Source organism: Protopterus annectens, chromosome 5.part0, assembly GCF_019279795.1.
Source record: "Protopterus annectens isolate FY-2018-M chromosome 5.part0, PAN1.0, whole genome shotgun sequence".
Lineage (NCBI taxonomy): Eukaryota > Metazoa > Chordata > Ceratodontiformes > Protopteridae > Protopterus > Protopterus annectens.
This window is the reverse complement of record NC_056735.1, coordinates 1,587,575,319-1,587,595,613: the sequence shown is the minus strand read 5'-3', so window position 1 is coordinate 1,587,595,613 and position 20,295 is coordinate 1,587,575,319. Positions and strand designations below refer to the sequence as shown.

The following is a 20,295-nucleotide window of genomic DNA, read 5'->3' as shown; positions in this document are numbered from 1 at the left end:
CAGCTAGAAAATCAAGAATAGTGGAAAATAGGAGCCATGAAAGGGTCTAAACTCCTCTGAGAAGCCCAGAAAGAAAAACTTTTCCACTTGCTGCGATAAACCTTTCTGGTCGAAGACTTATGAGCAGCTACCAAAATAGATCTAACTGAGGAGTCTGGGAGTCCTAGCGATATGTGAACTGGAGCTGCCAAGCTGTCTGCTTCAGGCTGTCCAGACTTTGATTAGGCACCCCTGAAGGGTGTGAAATCAAATCCCGAATGGGATCTAGAATCCAGGGTGGAGCCTGAAGGTGAGTCCAAAGGAAGGGAAACAATACCTGGCGAGGCCAGAATGGGTCAATGAGGATCACCTTGCTTCCCAGTCGACAAGCTTTCTGCAGAAACGTCTGAATGAGAGGTAATGGCAGAGTAAGCATACAGAAGACCGGGCGGCCAAGCATGAACTAGAGCGTCTCTGGGGGCCACCAGCGAGGGGGTTCAGAGCGAAAAACTTGCTGCACTTCGTGTTAGGAGATGCAAAGAGATCGCAGCAAGATTGACCCCACTCGCTGAAGATCTGTTCCGCTACTGCCAGATTCAGAGACCAATCGTAAGGCATGAGAATGGTCCGACTTAGCCTGTCCGCTAGGCTCCTGGAATGTGCATTGCGATGAGAAAGCGGCCGGTGGAGATCACCCATTCCCACACTCGCATGGCTTTGCGACAAAGGGGATAAGATCTGGTCCCTCCCTGTTTGTTGCTATACCAGACTTTTGATATGTTTGACTGAATGGCAATCATCCCCAGTGGAAGAAAGGCATGAAGGGTCTGCAATGCTAGAAGGACCGCCCTCATCTCTAGGACACTGATATGCAAGCTGGTCTCTATGGGGGACCACAGGCCTTGGACTGTCATTTCCGAACAATGCCCCCCCTCCACCAGAGTTGGGAGGCATCCGTGGTCACTGTGGTTTGGGCCGGTGCTGGAACAAAGGGTCATCCCTCCAAAATGTCCGGAGAGCTCGTCCACCATATGAAGGGTGTCAGACGCACTCCACTTAGGTGAGACCACTGAACCGCTAGAGTCCACTGAAGAATGAGCATGTGTAGTCGACCAGACGGAAGAAGAGTTATGGTCGCCGCCATCGAGCCTAGGGCCCTCAACATTGATTCCGCCGTTTTGAGGTGAGAACGGTAGATCAGGGAGACATGCATCCTGAGGTTTTGAACTCCCTCCGAGGTCAGGAATATTTTGCACTGAAGAGCATCTATCTTGGCACCAATGTAGTCAAGTCACCTGTACAGGATCTAGGAGTGATTTGGATGTGTTGATTGTGATGCCCAAGCTCAGGGCAAGTGTCAGAAAGTAATCCCTGGTTTGGGAAAGTGGATGCCTGGTGGGTGTAGTGAGGAGCCAATCTTCCAGGTACGGATAGACCTGAATCCCCTGAAGCCTCAGGTGAGCCGCTACAACCGCCATCACTTTGGTAAACACCCTGGGGGCTGTGGTGAGACCAAAGGGTAGGGCTCGAAATTGATAATGATTGACTCCTAGCTGGAAGTGAATGAACCTCCTGGAACTTCTATGCATTTTAGTGTGATAGTAAGCATCCTGGAGGTCTAACGAGCACATCCAGTCGCTCACTTGCAGGTATGGCATGACGGACTGTAGCGTGACCATCCGGAACTTCTCCTTGACAACAGACAGGTTCAGGGCAGAGAGGTCCAGAATGGGCATTTAAGTCCCCCATTTTCTTTGGCACCAAAAAGAGCCTGGAGTAGAAGCCCGATCAGGAGGGACGATTTCGATGGCTCGTTTTTCTAGCAACTTGGAAATTTCCTGTGCTGCTGCCTCCCTTTGCGTGGGTGGGACATCTGGGAGGTGTCTGGGAAATATGGGGGAACCCACGAAGGGGAGAGAATATCCTCTGGATATGATCTGAAGCACCCAGCGGTCCATTGTTATGGACTCCCATGCCACTGGGTGCAAGGACAATCGTCCCCAGACTGCCTCCAGAGTAGAGAAGTCGGGCAACCCCTCAGGGTTGCTGCCCGGGTCTGTCCGAGAAAGGTTCTTGAGACTCGAAATTCCACTGACCCCTTCTGCTTCTGGGCCGGTGTCCATTCTGTCCCCCTCTGCGGGGAAAAAGAACCCTGACTGTTCCGGGAATACTGAGATTTCCGTAACCACATCTTCTTTTGCCCTCTCTGGTTCCGAGAAAGAAACCTTTGAAGGTTAGAGAAGCGAATTCCGACAACAGACGGTGTCTTCCTGTCCTTCTCACTCTGGACTAGTGTCTCCTTGATGGTCTTATCGAAGAGTGTAGAGCTGTCATAAGGGGCATTGGCAAAAGACTCCTTAAAGGTCTCTGAAAATAACACAACCTGAGCCAGGCGTTGCGCCTCCTGGACACGCCAGACCCAGCCACCTTAGCCGCGCCTTCCATAGCATGGGGGAGGAGTCGCATGGATGTATTTGATGCTGATTTTAGAGTGGTCATTCTCACGGAGAACAAAGTGTTGTCCTTCTGCGACATGGACTTGGGGGGGGCTCCTCCAGCTCCTTTACCAGGTCACATTGGAGTCTAGTGATATGGGCCAAAGTAATTCAGTGCCCTGATCAAAAAGGTAGCTGAGGCATGCACCCGCTTCCCTAGGCGGTCCATCCGTGACTCCCAGTCAGAAGGGTGGACCGAAGAACTCTCCTGAGCAAGTTCCTTCTTAGTGGCTGTTGCTACCACCCTGGCATTATTCCAGGATGGCCTGTGAATTGGGGGGGGGGGTTAAAATTTTATTGGATCGCTTGGGGATAGGTTCCATGGTGTCCGGTTCCTTCCACTTCGGTGACTTGACCAAATCCACTAAAGGATCTGCAGGAGGGGGACACCCCGGAAGTAGATGGGCCCATGCCGAAAGCCTCCAGGAACACTGACTCATCAGAAGAGGGTTTGGGGGGCAGACCAATCTCCCCGCTGGCACAGGATCTCCATGATGTTTCCAAAGGAGACATCCTTGGGAGGTGGTCTTTGGGGAACCCTCTCCATCATCTAAATCCGTGTCCTCCGTGAGGGACTTGGGGGGGGGGGGTAGTCCAAGTGCCTCCTCTTGCACATATGCTTGTGAGGAACATCTCTGGTGGGGCTCTCTGTGGAGCACTTGCAAGCCATTTGTTCCTTGTGGAGAACCGTCTGAGACTCTTTGAGCACGGGCTGTCCCTCTTGTAAGACCATGGGGACCGCTGACAGAGCAGAGGGGGTCTGGAGGAGTCCGTGGGGGCGGTCAGGGGTCTCGATCCAACAGATAGGACCCTTTCTATCACACTGAACGCTGAAGGAGAGCGGACCTCCTGAGAAGCTAATAAGGAGGCCGGTCTCCCTGGGTCCGATGGAAGAATCGGAGCTGGGCCCAAGGTGGATGGAGCTCCGAGGGAGGGGACCTGGTCCGACAAAGTCAGAGCCAATGGAAAAGGTTCCACTCCCTCGGATCCGACACCCAAGCTCCAGCTCCGAGAGCAGCTCGGATCACAGCTTGTGTGATCCGAAATGCTCCAGGCAGCTGTCGGCATCGAGAAAGAAGTACAGTCGGCCCAGACCCCCTGACCAAGGCCAACCTCGGATTAGAGTACTCCCAAGCCGAAGGTCGGCTCAGAGAAGGAGAAATGGGTTGAAAGGAAGCGAGCACCCCCCTCCAGAGGGGGTGGGGCTGGCAAAACTCCCATTTGGATCTGTGTACGGATAAAGCATGGGTCTGGGATCTGAGGCCCGAGAGACTGGAAGTGCCTCCTCTGGGGAGAACCTCCTGAGATCGGAGCTGAGGGGAGTCACGGATCCGAGGGGTCTGCTAGGTTAGGAGAGGTCCGGGGACCTCTTCCTCTTTTCCCTCATCTTCGACTGACTCTCCCTCTCTTCTGCTCCTCTACCACAGGCTTAGAGGCAGGAGTTAGAGTCCCAGCCTGGGAGGGAGGGAGAGGCAGTCACAGCAGCTGCTGTGACTGAAGCCGAAGGCAAGGAGAGAGTCTGTAGGAGGAAGAAGACCTTTGAAGGCCAACTTGGCCTGCCTATACTTTAAGGCGCGAGGATTGAACACTGCACAAATATTGCAATCCACACTAAAGTGGGCCACACCTAAGCACAACACAGTGTGGCCAGCCGCTGGGGAGAGCTTATGGCCACGCTCTGTGCAGCGCTTAAAGAAAAGCTTTTCAGCCATACTTGGAGAAAGAAAGCCTTAAAGGACAGGCAAATACTTTCTTAAAATTACTCTCACACAAACCTACTCACCACGCTAGACTAAGGAACAACACAGGGGGAGGGGGGAACCACAGAAGAAACTACTCAATTTTTACCTAACAATACTAACGCTCAACGCCAAAGTGATGGGTGGGGAGAAGGGGTACCTAAACTAATCTAACCTGATGAAAAAAGTGAAAGTTTTTTACTTACAGAAAGTTAACCCCCCCCCCGCTAGCTGGAGCTCTGAAGGCGCTATGTATAAGAAAATTGCGGCAAACGAGATCTGGAGATGGAAGGCAGTGGAGGTGTATTATGGGTAAGGGGAAGAGTCTGGAGCTCGGAGCTGATGATAGTAATAGTTGCCAGCTCAGATCCGATACGGATCCATATTTCCACAGGTTGAAGACCAAATGAAGTAAACTACTTCATGGTTAATAAAGGCAATACTACAAAAGCAGGTGTCTGACAGGAATTCAACCAGTTTATGAAAACTTCCATGGACTACATCAAAGCAGTGCTCACTGCTGTATTACAGAGACCTTGAGTGGGACCTACCAGGGACCATACACCTGGGTAAAGGAATACAAGATTTCTCTCCTAGGAGGACAGTATGCAAGCACTGAAAAAAGTCCACATGGCAACAATTTGTAACATGAGTAATGCCTAATGAGCCAAACTGAAGACTTATCAGAATCCCAAATGCTGAGATGCCAGAAAGTACCCATGTCTAAGGACACCACTAAAGCTTTGAGCAGGAACATGGGGAGGAACCACTGCAGTGTGAAACAATATGCATATTACAGACGTGTACTGGTTAAAGTATGAAAATAGCAGACTGTCAAACTCCTACATGGAAGACAAATTCTGTGCTTCACCTGTCCAAAGCCTTAAACTCGCAGTCAGGCAACAAGATAAGAGATTGTTGCCTCTGAAACCTATGGTGGATTGAAAATTTCACAAAGGAGTCAGCACTAGGATTCTTAGTTAAATCTCTAACCATTCAACCTTGTCGAGGGCATCGGTCTTGCAGGGTAAAGGGCCAATAAAGGGTACCTACAGGCTGCTGGCTTTGCATACTTAACAGCTATTCCTAATAGGGGAATGAACAAAGTTTCCCCAAATCCCTTTCCCAGGAACCTTGCAGTCATTTTGTAAGGTGAAGGGTAGTGTAAAAGGACTCTGAGACAAATCTAAGCTGTTCCTTATGTACACAAGGGTCTCGAAGGGGAACAGTAGTAGTCACCCTTGGGGAGAGTGCATATAACAGTTCTCATGTGTGGTACGTATGTAGATTTAATGGGATAAATGTTATGTCAATCTTTAGGGCTGCTGTGAAAAGTCTGATAGCCCAATAGTCATTCTCTAAAGTCCTGCTCCCTTGCAAACTGCCAGCAGGGTTAGGGTTTTGTAAGATATCACAGTAAGTGTGATAATGATTCATGCGAGATGAGGCATCTACTGGAGAGAGATGTACTGCACCTGACTTCATTCACATTACCGTGGGGTACATCACCTCAACCATCTGCATGAAATCATGTCCCTGAAATGACAGCCTTGGAGGTGGATGAACCAGATGATCACACTCAACATGGACACTAAGAGGAGGCAGACAGATGGGTACAAAGGCAGGACCAGAGCTTAACTCAACTTGCGTTTGGTGGCACTGCAGTAAAAAGTAAAGCTGCCAATAAGGGGCTTAATACCAGGTATTCACAAAGCAGAGAAGTACGAACATGGCCAATACGGCTCAGGCCTTAGGTTCAGCTAACAGCTACCAAATACGAACAAAACTATAAAAAGGTGACCAAGAGGGAACTTGTGCGCATTCCTAGGTGCAAGTGAACATCAGTTCTGAGTGCTGAGGCAAGATCCATAAAAGCTCATCAACAACCATCCCCATCTTCTGGTACAGCAAATACACCAGTAATAAGAATGCCTGTCTATGTTGAGATGCTAACTTTGAAAAGGACTGTTAACAATGCTGCAAATGTCTACGGCCTATGACAGTAACAGCCATTTACAGACACAGCAGATGTTCTGGAACAAGTTTAACCAGAAACTGGGCAAACACCTGTAAAATTAAAGTTTATAGATCTCAAACACTCTTCAGAACAGGACTAGATTTCTGTAGTGGGGAGACCAAGTGAAGACCTTCAATTTACCAAATGAAAACGCTTCCTGTGATAGTCTTCCTCATTTCAAGGCCCTGTTTTTCCTTCCACTTTTTGTGCTAGTGGATGCTTCTTTGTATAAAAATACTACTTCCACCTCCAAAAGCTGCACTTCCAGGAAGTGCATCCTTATGCACTGAAACTATACTGCCTATAGAAGGTGTACATCTGAATGAGATGCTGTGAATGGGTGGGTGGGGACTGAATCATTAGCATTTTCACCCTACATGGATATTTGCTTGCCCCACCTATACCTGGTCATGCAGAAAGTACAGTTGTGTGCACTTGCCATAAATGTAGATGTTCGTGTATTCACTGTTGCAGTGATTACCTGTGGGTTACCCCTGCTGAGTAGCCCTCAGCAAAAAATTTCCTGCGTCGGTTGTTCAGAGATTGTGGCTGACGTCAGGTAGTCAGGGCTATAAAGGGTAACAGCCAACGCCATTGCATCAGTTTTTCTTGCCCCCCCCCCCCCCCAATAGTCAGGAGCCCCTAAGGGGATATAGAAACTCTGTGGAAGGTGGGAGGGAAACAGAACTGCAACAGTGAAAATACTAATATCTATGTTTATGGTAGGTGTACACAACTGTACTGTTCTTAGTGTTTCACTGTTGCAGTCATCACTTGTGGGAAGATTTCCTAAGCTGAGGAAGTGGGTGGAGGCATGTTATATTGGTTATGGGGATGCTAGTATGCCCTGCAAGATTGCAGATGCAAATCCTGCCCTGGTTTGGGAGAGTGTAGCCAGCTGGTAGTGCCTAGTGAAAGTGTGGGTAGATGTCCCATGTAGCAGCCTCCAGGATATCCTTGGTAGGAATCCCTCTCAGGAAGGCTGTGGAAGTTTAGTCTGCTCTAGTGGAGTGCGATCTGATGGATTTAGGAGGACTCTTTCTATGGAAGGCACAGCAGAAATGTATGCAATGAGAGATCCATTTGGAAATGGTCTGCTTAGTAATGGGTTCCCCTCTGCCCCAGGAGTGAACAAAACCAGGAGCTGGTCAGTTTTTCTGACTGATTTGGATGTTCGTGTTTCACTGTTGCAGTCATTAACATTTGGGTTATCCTGCTGGCAGGTTGCCCTCAGTCGGCCTGAATTCCAAAGTCTTGGGTCATGCGTCTGTTGCTGTCGCCTCTTCCCTGATATCAGGTCGTCAGGGGTATAAAGATGCAGCTGACGCCATTTTCTTCTGTCTTTCTTGCCGTGCGGTGCCCGAAGCAGAAGCAGTTCGCAAGTCCCGGTCGGCCGACTCCTGAGATTTTCGTGTTCGAGTTTCAGATCCGAAGTCTTCATTAAATGCTACGTACCCCGTTGGGGAAACTTTTTTCTTGCTCCAGACTGATGTCAGAAAAAGTTAATAGTTGTATTTCTTGTGGGCAGCAAATACCTCATAAGGATTTCATTCTTACTGTATTCCTTGTCTATGCCCTGACCACAATGTTTCTATTTGTCGGTTTTGTGCTAGATTTAACCAACGCACTATTAAGCGTCTGTACGATTTTGCATTAAGCTACTTTGGGCGAAGATTTAATTATACAATGTTGTCGGATAGCCATCCGACTACTGGAGTTCACAAAAATCTCAAAGAAAGACAGGCAACCGTGGTCCAAAACCGACAAAGCTTCTCCTAAGCAAGTCGCCAGTTCTTAGTGAGGCGCTTTCGCAGCCCCTGACACCCACTACTTTAGAGTCGCAGGCCGCTACCGACTCCCACGTGGAGTCGGCCAGGCCGCTGGAAACTCAAGGTATTAGACCCTCTGAGATTGTTCCCTCATATGGGTCCGGAGCCGCTGAGCAGGCATCTGCTTCTGAGGGTGTATTCAGACCTAAACAATTGTATATTAAACTGACTTCAAAGGCAAAGACTAAAACACCTATAAAGGCAAGGAAACAAGTTCACCAGTCACATGGACAGGCCTCCATGCCCAAAAAACAGATGCTCAAAATGGCCGAAGACTTAATTACCTTGATCAGGGGTTCCCATCACCCTCCTGATAAGAGACCTAGGCAAGAGACAGACTATGAATCTTCAGATCAGGTTTCCATTTCTTCTGATCAGGAATATTCTCTTTCCCCCCTATGAGGATTCTGATGCTGAAGAATCAATTCCTTCAGCTTCTCCTCTGAGGACTACTCTTTTGGGGAAACCTTGCATACCATGAGGGAGCACTTCCACTGGGAGAGCCAAGATTTTTCAGAATCTAAGAGGCTCCGAGACTTCCTTTTACTACCTCAACACAGGCCTCTAGCTGTTCCACCTGTGTTGGACATTGTAGATGTGTTTTCAGTGTCTAGTCTGACCCCTGACTCCTTACCTCCAGCTCCTGTTAAGCCGGACAGATACAGGGTCCCTGACTTTCTCAAATTTCTTTTCAAAAACTTTTCTGCAGACCCAGAAACTATTTCTCAGGGTCCCAAAGGGGTCAAGGCTTTCACTGCAAAAACCCTACCCCCTCTGACAGGGATTCTAGGGCACTGGATAGATGGGGAAAAAAGATTTACACATCCGCTACTTTAGCTATAAGGGCCTTAAATTGTGAGTTTCATATGCTCAGTTATCAGCAATATATCATGACACTGCTTAAACAGAAAAGGATGGTAAATTCTGAATGTGCAGAAAACAAAAATGCAGGATTTATTGCATGCAGCTGAACAAGTTGGAAAGCATACTTTGCAATGTGGTTTTGATTCTCTGGAGGCCTCCTGCAGAGCCACTGTTACGGGTTCTGTCATTAGGAGGCATGCTTGGTTAAAGGAACAAAACCTGCCTGATCATGTTAAAGCAAAATTATTAGATGCTCCATTACAACATGATACCTTGTTTGGTGTTAAGGCAGAAGAGGTGTTAAAGAAAATGGAGGACAAAGCTAAATCTATGCAAACGGTCAAGGATTTCTTACAGGTACAGCCACCTAGATTTAGCAGACACTGGCCTACAAAGAATTGGTCCTTTCCAGTCTCAGACAGACCTCAAAGGGGCAAATCCAGACGCCCTAGAGGCAGATCATAGCCGCAAGGTTCCTACAGGTCTAAGCAATTGGGGTGCTTCCACCTCCAAAGGGGGAGAAGGCGAATCACAACCATACAGGAAACGGTCCCAAATGACTTCCCCCTGCCTGCACCAAGCACTTATCTTCTGGCAGCATCCTTAGGGGGTAAAACTAGCACTTTTTTCACAAAACTGGCACATCGTAACCCAGGACAAATGGGTTCTAGACAGTGTCTCAAGGCTACAAGTTTCACTTCCATACCCTGCCAAGGGCAAATGGTTGGCCAGAACTGCCAAAAAATCAATGGGCAGAGGCTCAAAAACAAATCGCAGCTCTCATGGACATGAGGGCTATTCAACAAGTGCCACAGCAAGAGCAGGGACAAGGATTTTACTCGACTGTTCTTGGTACCCAGAAAGGACAAAGCATGGAGACAAATACTGGACCTATCTATTTTAAACACTTTCTTAGATATACCAAAATTCAAGATGTTGACCTTGCAGCAGCTTCTGCCCATGCGGGGCAGCAAGTCCTGGCTCGTGAATTTAGACCTAAGAGGCATACCTGCATGTCCCAATCAGACAGTCATGCAGAAGATACCTCAGATTCAAGGCTGGCTCAAAGCATTACCAATTCTCTGCAATGCCCCTTGGCTTATCTACTTAGGCTCATAGGTTAGTACTAAGCTAACTGCCCTTGAGCCATTTTAAGCTTAGCCAATTATCCCTTGTGAGACTCAAACCCTGCACCTTGTGTTTGTAAGGCAAACACCTTAACCATCCAACCCTGCACCCTGTACTGCGCCCAGGGTCTTCACAAAGTGCCTGTCACCAGTAATTGCTTACTGCAGACAGTGGAATACAAATATATCCTTACTTGGACAACTGCCTCATACAAGAAGAGAACAAGGACATTCTACTTCAGCATCTGATGTTTGTGAAAAGACTTTTAACATGCCTAGGGTACACGGTCAACAAAAAGAAATCAAAACTCGTACCCTCTCAAGAGATAATATTCCTGGGTGCAAGCTTAAATACAACTGCCCAGATGGCTTATCTCACTCCAGACAAAGACAACTGACTACCTATTTCAAGGAAATGGCAACAAAGGCCCAGTTATCTGCAAGAAAAATTCTGCAGGCTTTGGGCTTCATGGCATCCTGCATCTTACTAATTCCATATGCAAGACTGCACATGAGGAAAATTCAATGGTACCTAAAAAGTGTCTGGACACAACATTGCCACAGCCTGGAAACAATGATTACTCTCATTCCCTGCCTGCAACGGGAGTTTCGATGGTGGGCAAAGGCTTGTCACCAAAACAAGGGATAGCCATTCTCACTACCCCCAGTCAGGCAGAGCCTAACGACGGATGCTTCAGATTATGCCTGGGGGGCACACATAGCAGGAAGAGGCATTCAGGGCACCTGGTCCACAAACCAAAAGCATCTACATATCAATCAAAAAGAGATGCTAGCTGTTCAAAATGCCCTGACAGCCTTCAAGGACCTACTTCATCCAGGACAACTACTGATAAAGATAGACAATACAACGGTGATGTGGTACATAAACAAGCAGGGGGGCACTCATTCTTACCCCCTTTGCAGACAAACCATGGCCTTATGGGACACAGCACTGACTTACCAAGTCCATCTACAGGCACAATTCCTGCCAGGAAAGGAAAATACTCTGGCAGACTAAGCAGAAACCTCATGGATCCCCACGAGTGGCACCTGGATCCACAAGTCTTCAGCATGATAAAGAAATGGGGACGACCTGACATAGATCTGTTTGCCTCCCTTCACAACAATCAACTAAAAACATTCTGCACAAGGACCTATCACAGACAAGCCTGGAAAGTGGACACCCTATCTTTCAACTGGACAAACCTATCAGTATATGCCTTTCCTCCACTGCCTCTCCTCCCCAAGGTACTCCTGAAGGTCAGACAGGAGAAGACAAAAATGATTCTGATTGCCCCAGACTGGCCATGCCAGTACTGGTATCAGAGCTTAAGGAACTTGTCCAAAATGATTCTGATTGCCCCAGACTGGCCATGCCAGTACTGGTATCAGAGCTTAAGGAACTTGTCCCAATGCCCAGCCTGGACCTTACCTCAGGTATCTCATCTACTGTCCCAGTAAAACAATCAGATTCTGCACAGCCAACTCAGGACCCTAAACCTGGTAGCATGGTGGATAATGTAACCATACAAACCACACCTCTCAGTAAAGCTGTGATGGATGTCATTTTAGAAGCCAGAAGGCCTAGTACTAGAAAATCCTATGCTGGGAAGTGGAAGAGATTTTCTGCTTGGAACCAAGCTCAAGGAACTGATACAGCTGTCCCAAATATTCCACAGATTTTTTAATACTTAACTGAGATACTGGGCAAAGGCCTATCTTTTCATCGATTAAAATCTTTGCCTCTGCCATTTCGGCTCATTTAAAATACAGAGCCACCACTCTTTTCTCATCCTTTAAGGCAGTACCTCAGTGGAGCCAAAAACTTAAGGCCTCCAAGGAGAGAACGCTAATACCTGCATGGGACCTCAACTATGTCTTGGAAGAACTCACCTTACCTCCTTTTGAGCCAACTGCTACTGCGGATATAAAGTTCTTATCTTGGAAAACAGCTCTGCTCCTAGCAATAACTTCTGCAAGACCTGTTTCAGAGCTACAGGCTTTCATGGCTGTGGAACCCTATCATTTTTTTTATCCAGACAGGGTCTCTGAGATCAAACCCTACATTTATGCCTAAGGTGGTATCCAGTGTAGCCCTTAACTAAACTATTAATTTGTCAACTTTTTATCCAAATCCACAGAACAAGGGGGCGAAAATTCTGCATTCTTTGGATGTGCACAGACAACGTCGATTCTACTTGGACAAAACTAAAGTTTTCAGAAAGACAGAACAATTGCTAGTGGCATATGCCGCAGCATCACAAGGAAAGGCTATCTCCAAGCAGACTGTTTCAAGGTGGATAGGTCTCTGCATTCGTTTCTGCTTCTCACAGCATGGCAAACCAGTGCCTAAGGGCATTAGGCCACATTCAACTAGAGCTGCAGCCACTTCTGCAGCTTTTCTCACCAACCAAAGACATTTTAGCGGCTGCTACTTGGAGTTCAGTACATACTTTTACAAAACAATCTGCTTCTTTACTCTAAATCCAGGGCAGGCTTTGCCACTGCAGTTCTGCAGGGCCTCATAGCCGCTCCTAATGCTGTTTAGCTCCAGCCCCCCAACCATAGCTTTGGGACTCAACCCAAATGTGATGTCTGCAACAGTGAAACACGAAGAACATAGTACAGTTGTGTACACTTACCATAAATGTAGATGTTAGAGTGTATTCACTGTTGCAGTCCTGGTTACCCTCCCTCCAGCCCCCTTTCTTCCTTTGGCTGTACCTCTGCTTTCCCTTACTATACTCAAAAGCTTTTTGGTGTATTTGCTTTTTTGTTGGAGGTATATCCTTGTATTTATAGATTTAATTGCTTCCCATTCGGGGGCACCTGACATCCGGGATAAGAAAAACTGATGTAATGGCATCGGCTGCATGTTTTATACCCCTGACGACCTGACGTCAAGGGATGGCAACCGACGCAGGACCCTAGACATTGTTAATCAGGCTAACTGCGGGCTACTGCAAGCAGATAACCCAAATGTAATGACTGCAACAGTGAATACAGTCAAACATCTACTTTTATGGTAAGTGTACACAACTCTACTGTCTTCTTCGCTTTGAGGAAGTGCTGTCTATCACTTTTATTAGCCAATTGCATTATCCCTTGCCATTAGACGGCAAAACTGCCTTAGTTAAAAGGCAGTTGTCACAGGAGATGTAACTGCTTCCTACACTTGTTTGAAGAATGTCAGTTGCAGTTACACATTGGGTGCACACCTTTCAGCAAGCATTATAGACATGTTTCAACACCAGACATTAATATTCATTTGGTACGTCTGCTTATCAGGCTTTGGAAACAGCAGTGCAGTTGACACACTGATGGGTTTACCATTTTGAATTCATCTCATTTGTGGCCCTATCAAGGGAGGGCTCCTGATGGGTGTAAAAGATGTTGGGGTGTAAAATATGTTGTTCTTAAGCCTTGATCTAAAGACTGACTTGATTCCAGAATCTTCCAGCTGTTCTGTAAATTGGACAGCCTCCATTCATTCATAACTTAGCAGTGCACCTGTTTGCAGGAAGTATGCCTGCTGATGGTTGGAGCACACCATCCGCAAGCATTATTGCTTTGGTTCATCTTGCATATTGGTTATCAGCCCGTAATCTTTGAGATTTCCTGTAGCTTCAGCCCGGGTGGATTTATTGCTTCCAGTTCAACCCACTTGGTTTTCATTGTTGTTTTTTTGATATGCAGGACACAACTAATGTGCTTAGATGCTAATCACTCTTGCGTAATGTGATATCACAGCATGCCCCAGCACATTTTGTGCAGTCCCAATGGCACAGAAGATTTTTTAGGAAAATGTGGTGAATCTGATTGGAGGAGGGGATAAACTCTCTTGATCCATTAACAGTGGAGGGGACTCTAGATCAGATGCAGTAGTAATGTATCTGTTACATTTACCAAGGGGTCCTTTTAGTGGGGCCCAGACAGCTGCCCATCTTTACCCCCTTGTACTTGGATGGCCTCTTCATACAGTTGTGGCTGTTGGACTTCACTGCACATTGGATATATTTTGTATTTCTCCATTACTTTTGCAGTGTTATTTGTCTTCATTGTTTTTTTAGTTTGCACAAAAGGTAATTGGTCAGTATTTGGTGATGAACTGAGTGGAATGGAGTGCTGTCCTAACCAAGTCTTTGACTTCAAAGCATTCACAAGCATTGAGAGCATTTGCCTGAGCACATGCTTCAGAGAGAGGGTGCTGAATTAGGACGTAGAAGTAGGAAAAACCCTGTCATTGACCCACCAAGAAGGGAACACCCTCTTAGATCAACTGAGGTAAGAAACTCTGTTACAGCCAGTTGAATGACGTAGCTGAGCTTTACTGTAGGTATTCATATTTACTGCCACTTAAAGTTGTTTGAATGTGTTAATCATTTTTGTTTACCTCTTGACATTGTGCATCTAATTTTTCTTCATAGACTACTATTCTTAATAAACACTTACAAGACTTGATGGAGGGGCTAACTGCCAAGGTATTCCGTACGTACAATGCTTCCATCACGCTGCAGCAGCAACTGAAGGAACTCACCAACGTAAGTACAGCAATATACTCTCCATTTTTGATTCATTTCATGCGTAGCTATTCAACAAATGCACTGCCATACTTGGCACGGGGTGGTGATGGTGCCAGAGCAGAATAGTCCTTCACAGTCATAGACAACGGCCCTCAGTTTTTTCTGTTGCCACTGGAAGAGAAGGCTGTCCAGGACTTGCTCCTTTTTGCTTCTAATTTCCTGAGCTCAAATAAGAAACTGTTTTTCTGTCTGTACTTGTATACCATGCTTGTATATTTAAAAAAAAAAAAATCTGCTTTTCAGTACTGTTCACAGTGTAGGATCATACTATGTATAGTCAACTGAGTACATGTCAAAGGTAAAAATGTGGCATGAATGATTGAAGGCATTACAGATGATCAGTGGAGGGAAACGTCTTAAGTTGTGGTATGCAACTGATTTAGAATTTTTGCATGAAAATGTTTGCACTAATTGTATACCCTTATGAGACTTGAAAAAATTGTGTCCTTCCTTATCACTGTTGCAGTATACATCACATGTGGGATCTCCTGCTAAGGATAGCCCAGTGTCTGGCCAGTATACCAAGCCATTTACATGCTGCCAGCTTCACACTTAAGGCATGTGCTCCCTGTGCAGGCATAGGGAATAAAGGTGACATATGCACTTTCATTACTCCAAACTACTTTGCACCAATCCAAATGCCGCAGTTTAACATCTATCTAAATTCCCATCACTTAGCTGGTTTCTGTCAAGCCATTTACAGATAAGTGCCCCTTTGGTGTTCCTTTATCTTCTTTTTGTGTACTTAAGGTTCATGTCATCCAGGAAGGGAAAATGTCAGTGTGGGAGGTAGCTTCCCTATAAGGATTATCACAAGACGTGTTTATTCTGCGTAAAAGCTTTGCATGAATCATACCTTTGTTCTGAAAACTCTTCGCAACCATCTGTCTTTGTCCGTTGAGAACCAGCATCAAACATTTGTCCCAGGGTACTATGGCTGAATCTGACTGCCCTGAGTTACAGCCATCTCTTGAAGATTAAAATGTCTCATTTTGAGACTGTTGCTGTCCAGCCTCCAGCAAAAGTTTGTCTTGAGGGTCTTGAAGTGCATGAAGACCGCCAAGACTGTCTGGTGTCGACACCAGTTTCCTCTTCTTTGGGAGGCTGGCACGGAACTGGCTTTTTGCATATCTTCTGAGGCTTTGCCAACATCCACCATGGATGTTGAGGGGGAACCACGGCTGATCCCTTTCGAGATGCATTGGGGTTCCCCAGATACTTGTTAGAGAAGTGGTTCCTAGTGCCCTTATTGAATCTATGCACTACTCTGAGCTCCATAGGTTGGTCAAAGCTGATGTCCTATTAAAGAAGCAGCAGAAAATTAACCATGTATTCCTCCCATTGATAAGGATACTTAGAGGGAATGGCTGAACTTTACTCAGGATTTGTTCAATGCCCTGATGGCATTGAAGCCCCCTAAGAGATTATGTTCCTGCTTACACGTTTGTAGGTGTTAACTAGGCTAGTGACAGCAAAGGCTATTTTAAACCTAGTCATGCATCCCAAATCTCCGACTAGTTTTGGTACCTTGATAAGTGTAAGCAGTGGCTTGGGAGAGAAAACATTTAAAAGCAGGAGCATGGGAGATGAATCATTTACAGGTTGCCTGTGTCCATTAGTGATACAGGTGCTAAACCAGAGATGAATTTCCTGATGTCCTTCTATTCCTATGTTGCAGTATTTTAGGTGTGGGATTTCCTGCCCTCAGGCGACTCGTACGTCTACTTCTATACAAAAGCTTCAGGTTGGCTGCTGTAGTGTGCGTGGGACATCACACGTAGGGCCATGAAACCAGGGGCTTTAAATGTGACGTCTGCACGCATAATCCCCAGAACTTTTCAGTCGCAGATGACGTTCGCTAGGTACAATCGCCTCTTCACAGACGTCTCATCTTAAAGATAAATAGCCTGTTGGGTTTAAAATTTTCTTAATTTTAACGATGGTTCTATCTAACGGTTGTTGTAGCCTTTAGCTGATGTCAGGAAAAAAGGGGAAAGTGCCAGTGTGGGCGCCAGATACTCCATAAGGACGCCCATGACGGGTTTTGTTTTTTTTTTTTGCCTAGACCAGGAACACGATCACTCTTCCTGCGCTATTTGTCAATTGTTTGTGCCTAAGACCTTGTGCAGCCGGCTAGCAGCATTAAATCTCTTATCTCGAGAACCAATGTCTCAAACAGTTAGCCCTTAGGATGGATCCTGCATCGGAGGCCGCACCTGAACCTTCGCGCAAGAAGACCAAGGTTCCTATGCCTTTTTTGCCTGCCACCCTGCTTCCCAACACACCGCCAACTGTTGGTCTAGGGGTTGAGGTGCGTTCGGAGGATCCGTTGACTGCAGCAATGTCCCTAGAGGAAGCAGTTTCGCGGCTGACTTGCTGGCATGTCCTCCGAGTTCACTCGGACATCACCGCCAGTCGAGGTAGAGGGGAAACCAGTTTCAGTGGTACCTCCGGCAGGGATCCAGACCTGATGCCAGGCCTCTCTCTACATCCTCTCCGGCCAAAAAGAAGCCGAAAACTAAACATACCTCCACTTCTTCAGAAGGCACACTGGATTGGCAGGCTTTCACTTCTCTTATGCAGGCCTTGAGCCTCGGCCTCCTCCACCATGCCTCTTCTGAGCCCTAGGTCTGTCTCTGCTTCTTCCCTCCTATCCATGACCCCTCAGGTCAGGGAAGAACATCATGACTCTTCTTTCTCATCGTCAGAGGAGTCCAATTGTTATGATGTCCTTCATGGATGCATCTGCAGTCATCACATATGGGTTGTCCTGCCTCAGGCAGCCCTTCGGTCGGCCGGATTCCAAAGTCTGGGTCCGGCGTCTGCTGATGTCGCTCTTTCCCCGACGTCAGAGCGCCTAGAGTATAAAAGCATCAGCAGACGCCATCTTCCCCAGTCTTTCTTGCCGCGTGGTGCCCAAAGCAGAAGCAGTTCGCAAGTGCCGGTCGGCCAGCTCCTGTAATTCAGCTACCGAAGACTTCAAAAGCTAAGTACCCCGTTGGGGACTCTTTCTTGCCTCAGCCGGTATCAGATAAAATTAATAATTGCTTAACTTGTGGGAAACAAATAACTCATAAGGATTTCCACTCTTACTGCCTCCCCTGCCTAGGCCCAGACCACGACGTCTCGGCCTGTTCAGCCTGTGCTTCCTTCAACTGACGCACTCTTAGACGTCGGGCGGAGTTTGCAGAGGAATTTTTTGGGGCTAGTTTTGCTTACAATATGCCGTCTGAGACTCCGACTTCACATTTAATAAAGAAACGGAAGGACAAGGACCGACACACGCGGGCCGCGGTTTCGGCTGAAACCACGGCCAGGCCTACCGCGAGTGTCTCGGCTGAAACAGAGTCCTTGGTACTTCCGACCACCGAAACTGCTCTACCGATAACCTCGGTCCCGGAAGCCCCTACGGAGTCGGTTATTGAATCTCCATCAGAAACTGGTGTCCTGGAACCTGCCGACACCATTCCCCTAGACAAAACTACACCAGCACGTGGTGCAGCCAGGCCTCCTGCATCCATGTCCATAAAGGCATTCTCTAGGGCTAAAGCTGCTAAACACACTAAAACTTTGCCTCCTAGGGTTATTCCTCAGGGACCCTCTACAGGTTCACAGATCCTAAGTTTAGCAGAGGATCTTATTTCCTTAATTCGGGGCTCACAGCCTCATCCGGACAGGCGCTCTCAACCGCCTCCAGATAAAAGGCCCAGGGTTGAGCCCTCTGATCCCCACTCCTCAGCTGAGGCCTCTGATGGCTCTACTCTCTCGGACTACCAGGAGGAGGTTTTTCTGGCCTACGAGGATTCTGATGCAGAGGAATCTATCCCCTCTGCCTCCCCTCCTGAAGAGCTTTCCTGCGGGGAGACACTTCACACTATGAGAGAGCATTTCCAATGGCAGAGCCAGGAATTCTCTGATTCCAGGAAGAGATTAAGGACATTCTTGCATTTGCCTCAGCATAGACCCTTGGCTATTCCTCCTGTCTTGAATGTCATTGATGTGTACTCTGAGTCTAGTACAACCCCTGATACTCTTCCTCCGGCTCCTGTCAAGCCCGATAGGTACTACAGGGTCCCAGACTCGCATCTTTTCCTTTACAAGGCCCACTCTGCTGATCCAGAAACTATTTCCCAGGGCCCTAAAGGGGTTGCAGCTGCCACTTCTAAAAATCCACTCCCCTCTGAAAGGGAGTCCAGGGCTTTAGAGAGAGGGGGTAAAAAAGTGTATACTTCTGCTACCCTTTCTATGAGGGCTTTAAATTGTCAATTTCATATGATACAGTACCAAGAGTATTTGTTGGATGAATTGCATAAAAAACTGTCTTCTCCTGAACCCCTAGATCGCAAATCACTTCAGGATCTGGTACATAACTCCCAACAGGTTAGCAACCATTTCTTGCAGTGTGGTTATGATGCATTGGAAGCTTTATGTAGGTCAGCTATGACAGGTGCAGTCATACGTAGGCATGCTTGGCTGAAGGAACAATCTCTGCCAGACCATGTTAAAGCAAAGCTTCTGGATGCTCCACTGGAGAAGCAAAAGTTATTTGGCTCCACTGTTCAGGAGGTCTTAAAGAAATTTGAAGAAAAGGCAAAATCTGTACAAACAGTAAAAGATTTTCTCCAAGTCCAACCACCAAGATTCAGCAGAAATTGGCCTTCCAAGAATTGGTCCTTTCCAGACGCAGAGAGATTTCAGAGAGGCAAGAATAGGCGTGCCAGGGGTAGAGGGCAAGCTAGAGGCTCCTACAGAGGACGTCAATGGCAGCCTCCTAACCAGAGAGGTAGTGCAGGACCTACAACTGCTGCACAAGGACAGACTCAATGATTTTATTTTGACACCGCCAACCAGTGCTCAATTGGAAGCACCTTTGGGCGGAAAGGTTTCTTTATATTCAGAAAATTGGCACAGTATTACAAGGGACAAATAGACACTACAAATAATAGACAAAGGATACAGGTTTCATTTTCACACATTACCAAAAAGAAAAGGCATGCCAGACCTGCCACTGAATCAAAGGGCAGAGGCTTTGAAACAAATCTCCAGCTTATTGCAAATGAAAGCTATAGAAAAGGTTCCTCTCTCAGAACAAGGCCAAGGATTTTATTCCAGACTATTCCTTGTTCCATGAAAAGAAAAGCAATGGAGGCCTATTCTCGACTTGTCCGCACTGAATACTTATCTCATTGTGCCAAAATTCAAAATGCTGACTCTACAGCAACTCCTTCCCATGCTGGGCAAGGGGTCTTGGCTGGTACCTCTAGACCTCAAGGAGGCATACCTGCATGTCCCTATCAGACAAAGTTGCAGAAGACACCTCAGATTTCTTGCGGGTTCAGAGCATTATCAATTCTCAGCATTGCCCTTTGGCTTATCTACTGCGCCCAGAGTATTCACGAAATGCCTGGTATCAGTAATTGCACACTGCAGACTTCAGGGGATTCAAATATACCCATATCTGGACGACTGCCTTATACAAGCGGACAGTCAACAAACTTTGGTAAAACACTTGAATTATGCCATCCACCTACTTCAAGCCTTGGGATATACAGTCAGCATGCACAAGTCAAGACTTGTTCCATCCCAAAGAATAACCTTTCTGGGTGCAAATATAGACACAACCACCCAAATGGCTTTCCTCACAGAAGAAAGCTTCCAGATT

General features: G+C 46.9%; 1 protein-coding gene across 1 annotated transcript in view; it reads left to right on the top strand.

The window, feature by feature from the left end:
- Positions 1–20,295, top strand: part of LOC122802395 (DNA topoisomerase 1-like) — a 498,452-nt gene that overhangs the window by 362,281 nt on the left and 115,876 nt on the right. The window contains exon 15 of the mRNA XM_044072020.1: positions 14,478–14,690. Within this exon, the coding sequence (XP_043927955.1) occupies positions 14,478–14,690 (213 nt within the window). The remainder of the gene's footprint in view (positions 1–14,477; positions 14,691–20,295) is intronic.